The sequence below is a fragment of the Tachypleus tridentatus genome, chromosome 13 (genome assembly GCF_004210375.1).
Source record: "Tachypleus tridentatus isolate NWPU-2018 chromosome 13, ASM421037v1, whole genome shotgun sequence".
NCBI lineage: Eukaryota > Metazoa > Arthropoda > Merostomata > Xiphosura > Limulidae > Tachypleus > Tachypleus tridentatus.
In genome coordinates this window covers 184,374,583-184,389,072 of record NC_134837.1, presented here as the reverse complement: position 1 = coordinate 184,389,072, position 14,490 = coordinate 184,374,583, and the positions used below count along the sequence as shown (strand labels likewise).

The 14,490-nt window shown below is 35.0% G+C and overlaps 1 protein-coding gene across 1 annotated transcript in view; it reads left to right on the top strand.

Annotated features, from left to right (window-relative positions):
- The window catches only part of LOC143239151 (uncharacterized), a 53,431-nt gene that overhangs the window by 14,228 nt on the left and 24,713 nt on the right, over positions 1-14,490 (top strand). The window contains exon 3 of the mRNA XM_076480002.1: positions 11,995-12,066. Coding sequence (XP_076336117.1) covers positions 11,995-12,066 — 72 coding nt within the window. The remainder of the gene's footprint in view (positions 1-11,994; positions 12,067-14,490) is intronic.

The following is a 14,490-nucleotide window of genomic DNA, read 5'->3' as shown; positions in this document are numbered from 1 at the left end:
GGGTTTAAAAATACAGTATGTTATAGCAGATGTGCACAGATATACCCAACAGACGATCCTTAAAAGGACATATGACTAGTAACCCTTTTCTTAAGACGTTAGGCGCATTTAGCCCATTTTATGTATCAGGCTTGACCCACATTAGACCTCAGTATTTACTTATATTGAGTGTAGCGCCACCTATCCTTGAGTGACCTAGTTCAAGAGTAATGCCAAGAGGGGTGTGTGTTATACAGGTCATCTGATTGTAAGTACTTCATTGAATTTTTAATTGTTACAGCAGACGTTCAATGATTGGTGGAAATCACTGAAAATCTCCAGGGTTTTATCGTAAATACTTTTATTTTTGAAATGAAAAAAAAAATTACAATACGTTTTAGAATACATCGTACACCCTAAAAGAGAGAAATTACAAACTATTTTTATTTCTATTTTTATGCATGGTTATACTATAATCACGCAGACAAGAGTCGATTGGTAATAGGTGTAGGCAGGTAGGACTAATGATAATTTAGCACGTGCAGGGGGACAAGGTGTCTCTCCAGCCCAAGGCCAAGTTACCTCAAAGACTTTATTACTAGCGTCCGAACAGCGGGATTTCGCACCATAAATGAAACCATTTCAGCAACCTACCGGGTGAGAGAGTGTCGTTGTCATAGCAACTGTTTGATCTATGACATGTCGTTTTTCGCGGCGGAAAGATTGTGTTTCTCTTTTTGAATATATTGTTTGAATCCGAATCCCATTGAGTTTATATTTTGATCATTTAATTCAACCAGACATTTGAGCAAACTAGTTCCATTGATGTTCCAGTTACTCATAAGTGCTACAAGTAGATAGACGGATAATGAGTGCAACTTTCCTTCTTTTACACGTAACACTTGAAAGGAGAAGCGAAATAGAATCTTAATATAAAGCACTGATACTTAAATCCGTAGTACAGCTGCGGTGGGTGAAATTCCAGAACCCCCGTTTCAACATGGCCTTACGGGGTTCTTGAGCCAAGGTTGACCAATCTGGCTGTCGTACAGGTGCGAAAACAGCGAAGTTAACTTGTTGATAAATTTATCACAAATTAAAACGATTCCTTCTCTAACTGTTTCGTGTTTATACAGAGATCGTAAAGATATGTTATTCCCTAGTTTGTTCCATTAGGTGGCTGATAAAGACAAGCGTGTGAACATAGGAATAACTTCGAGCAGGTCATAAAACATATGGCTTCCCTCCCAGTGGCAAATCTGCAGTTTTACGATGATAAAAATCGGGTTTAGATACCCATGTCGGTCAAAGCACAAACAACAACCCGCCGTGTAGCTTTGTACTAAACAACCAAACTTGATGCATAAATACTTCACCATATTTTAACTTGAATCTATTTGCGTAAGTGAACAATGACATAACATTTTGTTCAATTTATTATTTGATATTATACAGCGGACCACCTGTTTAATAATTGCATATAAGTGTGTTAAAGATATGTATTTAAGGAATTACCCGAGTATGTTAGTTGAATTTTGTAAAATTAACAATAACTGTGTATATCATAAAAATAATGCGTGATAAATTGCTTAAACATGTTTATTTCACGTCGTTTAAGATTTATGTTAAAGTTCCTTTAAAATTGAAGTTATTGGATTGAGTGTGTGTTTTTCTTATAGCATAGCCACATTGGACTATCTGGTGAGTCCACCGAGGGGAATCGCACCCCTGATTTTAGCGTTTTAAATCCGTAGGCTTACCGCTGTACCAGCGGGGACTATTGGATTGATCTAACTAGTATGATTCCGTCGTTTTAGTGGTTGAAACAATAAGCTTTCTGCGTTAGCTTTTTCAAGTTTAGGCTAAAGGGAAGATATTTAGTGAGTAGTAACATCCGCCAACTTTTGGGTTACACTAATCGAATATTATTATTTCACCATCATATTTATAACGTACCCATGGTCTCAAATTGCAGAGCGTGATTTTGTTGTAACGGGTAACGAACCAGGGACCCTCCAGATTCGCTCACATACTAGTGTGCAAGCCACTAGACCCGCTCAACCTAATTTAGAAAGACACATTTGTATTTAACTTCTTAAGTATCCAGCCTAAATTAAGAATCAAAATAAACATGACGTTATATGTTTTGACTAAATATTCATCCAAAAATATAATACAGAAGGTCATTTACCGTATTTCTAAAAGCGTTTCACCATTAAGATACTACAGTTTAAAAAGTCTAAATCTTAGAAAGTACACTTGAGTTATCGATTGGATATAAGTTGATACAAAGGAAAGCAGATTAAACGTTTTCACAAAGCGAAACTAATTTTCAGATTGTGTTTTTGATAGTATACTGTACTGGAAAAATGTACTTACGCTTGTCCAAGTTTTATGACAGTCACTTAATCGAACGTCGTCGTCCTCCTAGAATCTAAGTGAGGAAATTCTTTATCTAGATGTACCACATCATTCATTTTTAACCCAAGACAACGAAGTTTGGTATTAAAAGAGCGATCGATAACCATGCAGGCTTTGGATAACTCGTTTCCCGCCGTTCTTTGGAACTCCCATTAATCAAGTGATCGCCATCTGGTTCACTGTTCCTTACTTCCCACACTCTTTAATGGACTTAATGCATCAGAGAGCTTTGTCAGTTGCTCGAGCTTTGATCAGGGCACGAGAGCTGGACCTCACTGCGCGTGCATCGTGCCAAGGTTGGCGTGTTACCACAAGTGGAATCTTAAACAACAAATTGCATTAGGCCTTGACGGTTGAAGACCTAAATTACCCACTTGTCGCAGTTTTCTGCTACCAAGAAATTACTAGGTTGGCTGTATATATATATACATGGAAAACAGTAATAGGAAAAACAACAACTCGAAGACATTTTTTTAAACTGAAACTCAGTGTTTCAAACTTAGTTATTCGTTGTTATTTTAAAAGGTTTTCGTAGGCCCAGCATGCTAGGTGGTTAAGGCACTTGACTCGTAATCCGAGAGTTGCAGGTTCGAATCCTCGTCACACCAAACATGTTCGCCCTTTCAGCTGTGGGGGCGTTATTCAGTTTCGGTCAATCCTACTATTCGTTGGTAAAAGAGTAGCCCAAGCGTTGGCGGTGGGTGGTAATGACTAGCTACCTTACCTGTAGTCTTACACTGCAAAATTAGGGACGACTAGCGCAGATATCCCTCGAGTAGCTTTGCGCGAAATTCAAAACAAGCAAAATAAACAAGAATCTTTGCTCGCTGCAGTATCACACGTTAGATAGGGAAGTGTAGTTTGAATCCAATAATTATACAATTCTGTGAGTTTGATAAAGGAAAACGTTTCAGAAAGCTGTACATTTGTCAGAATTAAGTTCGTTTTCGATAGTCTTGTAGTGAATAATTGTTTACACAAGCAAGATTTCTCGTTATCAATACTGAGGGAAGTAAGTAGACACCCGTCCCCATCTCACATCAAACACTGATATTGTGACACTCATGTTTCATATATACTTTAGTCATTCGTTGCTTAGCAGTATACATTTTCCACATTTAACCATTCAAAGTTAACATTAGCATAGTGGAATGGTATTACATGCGTGATGTCTAATTTGAAAAGACAGGTGCGTCTTCACGTCCGGTCGCCCTGGTAACTAGAACTGCAGAAGTCAGTGCCAAGGTAAACGTTGTGCCGTGTTGTTGTATTTTGTTCCATTTTCACACCAAGTAACCTGCCGCATGTGCTAAAAGTAGATATGCCAACGTCATATATTTAGCGCATGGATAAAGTGAATAATACACGTGCAAGTATGCAGACTAATTCCATAATTACAGAGAAAGGTATGTGATACTAAAAACTCGTAATGACACTTGTACAGAACACGAAGTGGTATAAAAGTCTTTATTGTTACTTGTAGGATTTCACTGTAACCATGTTTGCTGTTGGAAGGTACCCAAGTTGCACTATTTGTAACCTATTTAATTATCTATTAGTTAAATCCTTAGCTCGTTTTAAAAACATTGAAAATATTTTAATGGGGAGTGGCTAACTGTAGGAATTTTTATTATTAGCATGAAAATGTCCGTGTTCCATTGAGGGGCTCAGTGGTTATTCCACTGTTCCCAGTTGCATCAACAACTACTCCAAGGGAGAGATCTATACTGGAAAACAAACCCCCATCAGAACATTCGTGCTAAGTTTGGTACTGCTAATTTGTGAGTGGGGTACGGACACAATTTCAAACCCCGGAATTCTGAGGAAGGTTAGGAACACAGAACCAAATGACAGATACAGATAAGTGACCCTTAAAACCCACACTTTGACATCATCTTGCCTTATGGACCTTATGGGCTCGTTTTAGCCCTTTTAGTACGAGGTCTACACCATATAGATAATACTATGACCAACCTGAGTCCTCATGCCAATTTTGGTATTGCTAGCTCCAAAAATGTGGGGAGGGGTTTCTGGACAAGAAAATTCAGAAACACACAACGTGAGTTAATAGAGGACACTCACTTTTGTGTACCACCAGATCTGATTGTAGAACTTGTAAATGTAATTCTACATCTTGCATACCACCAGATCTGACTGTAGAACTTTTAATGTAAATCAGTTTGTTCAATTTGTGGTCGTTTAGTTGATAAATAGTTACTGTGTAGGAATATTACAGCTTACCTAATGGCAACATAAGCAGCTCTGAAGAAAAGTAGATTCTAATAGGTTTTGGTTTCCTCATTGTATCAAATGGTATAGAAACAAGTGTACAGTTTTCGTTAAAAGAGCGTATAGTACGTAAGTTACATAGATCATCTTTTGAAACTGTAAACTACAACTTTGGATGTAAATGTTAAGTTCGAAATAACTGCTACTGCTTAAAAGGTGTGAAAAAATGTGATTTTGGAAGAAAACAGACAGCAAAAAAAATTTTATCTATCGTTCTAAAACCGGAAGATAACAAACATAATTGTGGAAAACGATATACTTATTTTATCAAAGTAAGAGTTTGTTGTTTCCTTTTCGCTTTGTAAAAAATCCTTACGTAATAGAAAAATACGAACATTATTTTCAAAATCTGCGTAGGTGAATTATGGGAAAGCTGTTATTAAAATCAAAACAAATTTTATGAAATTGAAATTCACAGGCCTGTGTAATTGTAACACATATATGAAAAACTAAAACTATAGTTGCAGCGTACGGTGCACATGTTAATTGACAAAAGCCAAGTGTTTTCTTCTACTAGCGAGAACGTGTGATCAACTATTTAAGTTTCTATTATGAAATAGGAAGTCTCGAATTTTATCTTATAAACTAATTAATTTGTATTATGCACGAAGTTTTGTTATCATTTCTCAAGATACGCTCGTGATAAATGTTTCATAGTTGCACAGTTCACGTGTTCCTTTTCTTTCTGTTTACACCAACCCGTTCCAGTTCGTGAACACCACACGAATTAGTAAAGAACGTTGTCGAGGTATTCGCTCGTCCTGGTGGTTAAGACGGTCGTCTCGCAATCTGAGGGTCGCGGGTTCGAACCCTCTTCACTGATCATGTTCCGCCCTTTCAACAGTGGGGGCATTATAATGTTAGACCAATCCTCCGGTTCTTTGGTAAAAGATAAACCCAAGAGTATTTGGTTTGGTTTGGTTTGAATTTCGCGCAAAGCTACACGAGAGCTATCTGCGCTAACCCAAGAGTAGGCAGTGGGTGTGGTTCACTTCTAGCCTTCGTGTAGTTTTGCGCGAAGTTCCAGAGGAAACTGTCATCGAAATGATGGCATAACCCATTCTGAAAGAGAGTAGCACTATTTATTTCTGTATTGGTTTCAAGCATTTAGTTAATCTGAGAAGTGAAGGCATCGTTTTTATGTCAACTCTACAGGTCTTCTGTTTCTGGCCATGAATGTCATTCTACTTCTTTTGTAGGAATTATAAGAATAAATCAATCACGTTACATCTGCTGTATATAGTGCCGACGAAGTCTTGAGTAAATACAAAGACTTATCAGGCTCGCCAGGACTCCATAGGGGTTTAGGCAATATCTAACTCCATAGGAAAGCTACTGTGTGTCACGTCACGCCTGATTTATCGAAATAGGAGGAAAAATGCGTTTATCTAGATAGCATAGTCCGATTAATGTCTGCTCATTACGATTTTAGTGACGGGTGCAAGGAGACTGTGAGGTGGGGGGAGGCGTGAAACCTTATAAATGTAGGTATAATAATCTTAAAGACGTTGTGTAGGATCACCTGCCATTTTAATAAAGATGTCGATTCAATTTTAAAATAATTTAAGCTATTTTATGTTTTGTCGCCAACGTTTTTAATAATATAAAACAAACCTCTTTTATGAACAGAAACACTGAAGTAAGAAATCAACAAATATTTTGTTTTTTGTGTCTACATTTCATTTTATACTTTCAGTACACAGACTGCCAACAATAGTAAGTTATACTTCTGTTGCCAAGCAACATAACAAAAAGCCATTGTTGAAACGTAATGTTTCCAAAACACAGACATTTCTGTCTTAAAAATTGATAACCTAACTGATTTTTACTAATAATTATTCATGCCATAATTTTTTGTTGTTGTTTTCGTATTTGTAAATAAGCACAAAGTTACACAGTGGGCCATCTGTGTCCTACCCACCACGGATAGCGATACCCGGTTTCTAGTGGTTTAAGTTTGCAGACATACCGATGTCCCGCTGGGGGTATTACTTCATAAATCATCATAATTTTGATTGATTCATAAAAGAATTTACCGACATTTGACGTGCTCGACTGTACTTTTCTGCCTCTCTATTGGTTAAACGTTATTTTACAATTTTTATTTTAATTTCTGTTAGTTATGAAAAATGAGGTTGGGGTATACTATGGGGTGGGGGTGGTAGTACTTACCCCATCACCTCTGTACTATAAGTAGTTGCACGAATAACAACTGTTATGGTGGGAATTAGGTTTTAATTAATGAAGTATAATTATTAAACATTTTATTTCGGTCGTTTACAAATCAGTATTATAGGAGGGACAGGCAATACATTATTAACTTATTTATTGTAATTTTAATACCAGTTATTTATTATTATTGCTTGAGTAAAGGTGTTGATTTGGTGGTGTGGTCTGTGAACTTGAGCATCATCGTGAGGTTATGTAGAATTATTGAATGTTTTTATGTGGGCACGTGCTCATTAATACCTCCTAGCACGTTGCGTTAGATGAGTGGAACAGACTGTTTATGATAAATTACATCCCATTTCGGTAGAATTATAAGGACCGGTTCTTTGGACTTGCATGGAAATAGACATAAGTGAAAAATAAAATATTCAAAGGTTCACTTGCATTTCACAATTCGATGTTTGGAAGATTGTTGTCACGTTTGTCAACAGTCATGATGCAGTACATACCACGCTTTACATATTAACTTCAAATGAACTAGTTTATATACCCTTCACTAACAATGGTGCACATATATTGTATGATACAGGCTAATATTATAATTTTGCTTGTTACAGCACTCAGTCTAAAGACCTGACTAAATCAGTTGGTTGAAATCGCAAATTTGTAAGAACAAATACACGTAAGTGGATTTAATTGTGGTATTGACCATATTTTCTTTAACATTTCTCTTATATGACTATATATACTATTAAGGGACCATTGACTATAAAGACTATTAAGGGACCATGTCATCCACAAATTCATAAATCTATAAACAGTTTGGTGCATAAATAGCTTAAAAATATGCTTGAAAGGACAAGGTGGTCCAAATCAACACATTCGTAATTTAAGGGATAATAATCAGGCTTTTTTTTTTATAGGAGTAGACTTGTACAGTGGATGTTTGAATATATTCTAGTCCCTTATTAACCATACTACATACTTAGTTCTATATTAGCAGTCTTGTATTGTGGATGTTTGAATATATTCTAATCCCTTATTAACCATACTACATACTTAGTTCTATATTAGCAGTCTTGTATTGTGGATGTTTGAATATATTCTAGTCCCTTATTAACCATACTACATACTTAGTTCTATATTAGCAGTCTTGTATTGTGGATGTTTGAATATATTCTAGTCCCTTATTAACCATACTACTTTTTACTTAGTTCTATATTAGCAGTCTTGTATTGTGGATGTTTGAATATATTCTAGTCCCTTATTAACCATACTACATACTTAGTTCTATATTAGCAGTCTTGTATTGTGGATGTTTGAATATATTCTAGTCCCTTATTAACCATACTACATACTTAGTTCGATATTAGCAGTCTTGTATTGTGGATGTTTGAATATATTCTAGTCCCTTATTAACCATACTACTTAGTTCTATAGTAGCAGTTTTGTATTGTGGATGTTTGAATGTATTCTAGTCCCTTATTAACCATACTACATACTTAGTTCTATATTAGCAGTCTTGTATTGTGGATGTTTGAATATATTCTAGTCCCTTATTAACCATACTACTTAGTTCTATAGTAGCAGTCTTGTATTGTGGATGTTTGAATATATTCTAGTCCCTTATTAACCATACTACTTAGTTCTATAGTAGCAGTCTTGTATTGTGGATGTTTGAATATATTCTAGTCCCTTATTAACCATACTACTTAGTTCTATAGTAGCAGTCTTGTATTGTGGATGTTTGAATATATTCTAGTCCCTTATTAACCATACTACTTAGTTCTATAGTAGCAGTCTTGTATTGTGGATGTTTGAATATATTCTAGTCCCTTATTAACCATACTTAGTTCTTATCTTGTAAAATAAGGACATAAATTGTTAGTTACCTTTCGATGTATTTGGATGTTGTAAATACCTATTGTTTGAATGTAAAGGTAAACTCATAGCTGTATTTTTCACTGACCCACTGTTGTTTAAAAGGTATATAAAACATACTATTATTTTCTTCAAATGCTGTCACATGTATGAAAACCATAACTGTTTGTGAAGAGTTACGGTCAAACAGCTATTATTAAATTCTAGCACAGGTTGTTTAATTGGAACTTGAACATTTAAATATACAGTTTTTTTGTGTTACTTGTAGTCATGTATGTGTGATACATTATGTATTTTGTTTTTAAAGAATACTTCCAGTTAAATAGAATTACTGACAAATGAGACACTTCATTTATAAACGTTTCATTTTGATAAACCGCGATGAAAACGAGTGTAAATTGCCCAAGGAGGAACCAGAAATGTCTGAATTAGCGAGTTAGATTTTACCAGCAATAAAATGCTATTCTGATCAATATGTCAGCAGTAAGTTTGTGGGCTTACATCGTAGAAATGTGAGGTTTGATTTCACTATGTAATAAAATTTTTACTTTTTTCTTGTTCCTGGGCAGAAAGTGTTATTTTCCAATTACTTATGCCTAAAGTAAATGGAAAAGACCTATTTTTCTCTTCAAACTTTGCTTTCGTGAGCTGGGAGCGTATAACGAAAACGTGATGGGAGACTATATTTGAGGGCTGATACGTGAAAGTGATTTACATTACAGTCGCAAATCTCGAAAACTACTCACTTCTAAACATTTTTGTTCATTTTTATATAACTTTAGTATAAATACATGTAAATCTTGATTCATATGTTGTTTCATTCAGACCTTATGTAAATGAAAATGTGCAAATTTGCCCGTTTTTACATAGAAAATAGGTTAATTTCTAAATTTCATTATCCAGGTCACAAAAGCGAAGTTTGAAGGTTAAAAAAAAAATATAATTTTCACGGTAGTAATACATGAAGTTAAATTATTTAAACTCAGTGTTATATATTTTTGTTTCGTCATGCCACTCGTTATAGCTTTTTTTTATCTTTTACTTCCTTACTGTAACATCCTGCGAAACCCACTTCTAAAAATAAACATTTTACAGGGATATTAGAAATATAAAATTTGTTTTTATTGTAACATTATTAATTTTATTACATCATGTTCCTGTCCCCCCCCAGTGATATACTGCAGTGTGTCTACGGGCTTATAACGCTAGAAACCGAGTTTCGATACTCGTGGTAGGCAGAGCACCGACAGCCCATTCTGTAGCTTTGTGCTTAATTACCAACAATCACAACTACATCATGAAAACAACAACGATTTTCCAAGATGTCAATTTCGTAACTCGTACAACTTTGATTAAGCCTAAAATTTCCTTCATCTTGATCGTAAAAACAATAGCAGACTATTTAATTTTTAAAACAGCTAAAAAATAACCCTCCTTCACATCTTTCCATTTCTCATTAGGGGTCGTACAGTTATAATATGCTCAGTGAAATGGATGTGCAAAGAATTTTACGTCCGTCATTACAGAATCATTTCTGAAAGCTCGCTGAAACATTTCGCGAACCACAGTTGGGGTAACACTGATCTGGTGGCTAACGTTCAAGGCTTTAGAGTGAAAGGTTCAAGGTTGGAACCAAGATGTGCTGTTGATCATGATCTTCACTCTTAGCTTAGGAAGTGTTATAACCATGACAGTCAGCGCCACTCTTCGGTTAAGAGTAAGAACAGCTTCATCAGCGATTAGTGTTACTGATCGTATGCCGTCCCTACTCTCCTGTTATCAGTATTTCTACTGTAAATTTCATTTGTTATACTTGACCTTTGACCTCAGCTAATACAAATCGTTTCTAGTAGCAGTACGTTTGAGATACTTACTGTATGACAGTAACACAGATAATACTATAAATCACGTTATACTCTGGTTAACTCATTAACGAGTGTTACACAGTAGTTGACATCCGGTCTGGAACTTTCACCATTTACGAAGCTTCACAAGCAGTGGCATACACCAACAATGTAAATTCAAAACAGTGTTTATTAAATGAATAATTATACTAAATTAATATCAGACTTACTATAATGTGATATAATTCATTGTGTTACTTTTTTCTCGCTGATTAGTGGACGCACTTTAGTGGGTCATGGATACATTATACGAGTGGTGGTCTAATCCTACCGTTTTCTCTGCTCAAGAATTAGTTATGGTTGGTTTTGACCAACTACATTTCTTCTGTCAAGTATCCCTTCCCAGTTAGGAACGGCTAGTTCAGACAGTCCTATTGTAGACCTCCGAGAACCTCTGCACATAAACGAGCATCATGTGAAATCCATCCTGTAGAAATAGTCTTAAGATACGATAAAAGAGTTTGTGTTTTCAAGTGGCATACGTGAAAGAAGTGTTTTCTACAGTTTTTATTTGTAACAAATTATACAACCTAATACACTTTGATGTTGTGAAATTAGTCCTAGAAGGGATTTCAAAGTTTGCCACACTTACGTGAGACGTTTTAGTTTTCCTCGTAGACCGCTGGACAGTGCAGTTTTTCCCTTGTAGACCACTGAACAGTGCAGTTTTCCCTTGTATACTGCTGGACAGTATAGTTTCTCTCCTGCAGACCACCAATACTATTGGTCAGGTTACGTAACTACCCACCATATTCACCTTTGCTTAATGGTAGGGTTGTTTTCGTTGTATGGAGTTTAGTATCTGCACATGGCGACAAGTGGGCGCGCCTACGACTTTTGATTTTAGAGATTACTGCTATAAATTTTTGGTTTTGATATATGTATATACTAGCTGGAGTATCCATCCTCCAGATGGAAGTGGAGTAAATTCGTGATCAGTGAAAGTCAACATTAAAAGAATTTCCATAACAATTTTGGTGAAGTTCCATCCACACCCTGCAAAGTAGTTACATATACAGACAGTATTTATATTTATATATACAGTTCTCTATATTAGTGTTTGTCTTTAAACCTGTGAATACCCCCCTTCCACCTTAACGATGTTTCCGTTTTGGGATAACTTAGTGCTAATTTTTCTTGTGTTTTTGAGCTAACACTGATTGTCTATGTATCGACTGGAATAAATTCCAATCCAATAGTCTGTCTTGTAAGAGCACGTGCCTGGTATGTTGTAGTTAGTGTACACTAACTGTTCCACAGAAAAACAGATTTTGACTTCTGTAAAATAATAATTGATTTAAATGTTTTAATTTCACCCCTCTCTAATTTCCTTTTATCTTATTTTTTACAGGGATCTTAGCCACAATCAAATCAGGTCAATAAACTCCACAACGTTTCGACACCTCCGGTTTCTCGAAGAACTGTAAGTAAATTAGCGTTTTTTATAACCATGGTTATGTTAGGTTATACATCATCATGGAAGTGTGTGGTGTGAATCTTGGTCTTTATTTTTTAACCTCAAACTATAGAGTGAACATTTAACCCGAAGAAAAACCTGAAGAAAAACACAGTGTTTTATAAAAAAATAATTGTCGAAGAAGCATGAAATGTACAATATCACATACAGTTAATAAAAAATAGAGAGTTAGAGAGTTCAAAATGACCACTTATATATTCGTGTATCATGCTTTTTCTTTGTTGTATTTATGTAGCTCTCCAGTAGCATGACGGTATGTCTGCGTATTTACAACATTAGAAACAGGGTTTAGATTCATGTGGTGATCATAGCATAGATAACCCATGGTATAGCGTTGTGCTTAATTGCAAAAAATCAAAGCAATTCTACGGCTTTTTCATTTTTGCATGCAGTTTGATAGTGTTAATATAACTTAACATTTGCGATGAAGTAGGAATTTCTATTTCCTCACTATCTTTTCCATTTTGTTTATCATCTGACTCTCTCACACTGTTACCATCTTGCGATTCTGTAATAGATTTTAAATCAATTTCATCAGTTTCTGTTAAAACATTATTGTTAACGTTCACAAAACTTTCCGCGTTCACAGAATCATCTGTATCAATCTTTTCAATCAGAGTTTGGATTTCACTAGAATCGTCATAACAAACAACTTCTCCACAATCTCTGCCATTATCAAGAATAAATCCACGGTTTCGACAGCACTTTATTACGAATTTGGTTGAATGACTTAAAAATGCAATTGTATTTAACACGTCAATTTTCATGGTCATTTCAAATGCTCTCTTGTAGTCATCCATGTTTGCAATAATATGCTGAAGCATCAGTTTTCTGTATTTCGGTTTTATACACTGTATAATTCCATTATCTAGTGGCTGTAGAACTGATGTTGTACATGGAGGTAGAAAGACTAAACGAACAGTTGAAAGTTGAACTTTTGGGTGACAAGTTGCATTATCTAGGAAAAGTAGAATATTTCTATTTTTTTGTTTCATTCTTTTGTTTAAGTTGTTCAAAAATTCTTTGAGTGCAGCAATTGTAATCCACACTTTATTATTTGCTTTTCATTTCACAGGAAGTTGATTCTTCCTTAAATTATTAAAACACTCGGATTTTCATTTCCACCTATTACCCATGATTCCTCTGGTTTTCCATCAGCAAATGCGACCAAAAGTACAGTCAATCATTCTTTCAAACAGTGACCTCCGGATTAATAACGGCAGAAACAAGAATAGAATATATTTAACCAACACTTACTGTAACAAAATGTACTAGAACTTACTAATATTTAAACAAATTATTTATTAAAGAATAATTTATTAATAATTAAATAATACATTAATATTTAATCAAAAACATTTTTTCCGCCTTACTCAGGTTCTAATCCTACTTATTGATAGATGAGGTAGGTGAAAACGTTTTCCGTCTGCGTTACGCAGGTTCCGCCATATAACGGACTTTTTATTTATAAGATAATTCTTTAGATAATGCTGCAAAAATTTGATATTTTCAGCTTGTACAGGTTTCCGCCTTTTGCAGTTTTCGGCTTAGACAGGTTTCACTGTAGTACCTTAAATCCATAAAGTAAAAAATCAAGGACTTCTATATATCAAAACGTTCTACTTTATTTGGATACGGTTTGAAGACATTGGTTGACCTAACTAAAAAAACTCACTTTTATAGGAAGTATTTAACTAATATGTTGGAGTTTCGTATTATGTGTTATGCTTTCTCGGAGCTGTTTAAAACAGCCTTCACTCCAAAACTTGCCGTGTTGTTAACTGACATCTTCTGGAAGATTACGATACGGGTAATCATGGATTAAGAGGTTTGAGGTGATGGATTTCCAAGATGGAGCTACTTGTCACGTGGTTTTTACAATGATAAAAACGCTATCTATAAACATCTTTCTTTGGGTTGAATATAGATACGTCATTAGTTCTCTCAACCAGCTGTCAAAGAATAATTTGTCTCATAGAATAAATCTTTGTATATTTACATGGTACAACACTGTATAATTTAACAGATGTATATCATACAATTGTTAACTTTTCACATAACCCACAAGTACTGAACAGTGCTATTAAGCACTGTTTCAAAACTAACGCTAACAAATTACTTCACTATATTTATTTAGTTTGAAACCTGTTTGAATGATACGTAATTATGTAAACTGTTATTAAACTTGCAAAGGAGTTACTGCTAATTCCTTATTAATGTTAGGAAGCGAGTTGTGTTTGTAAATAAACAGTTGTTGTTAGATGTGCTAATAATACTTACGTATGTAATGAATATTGTTGTATTATTAAACTTGTAGGTGAATTACTATCTCTTCCTTGTTAATATTAGTACTTGAATTGTGTTTATACA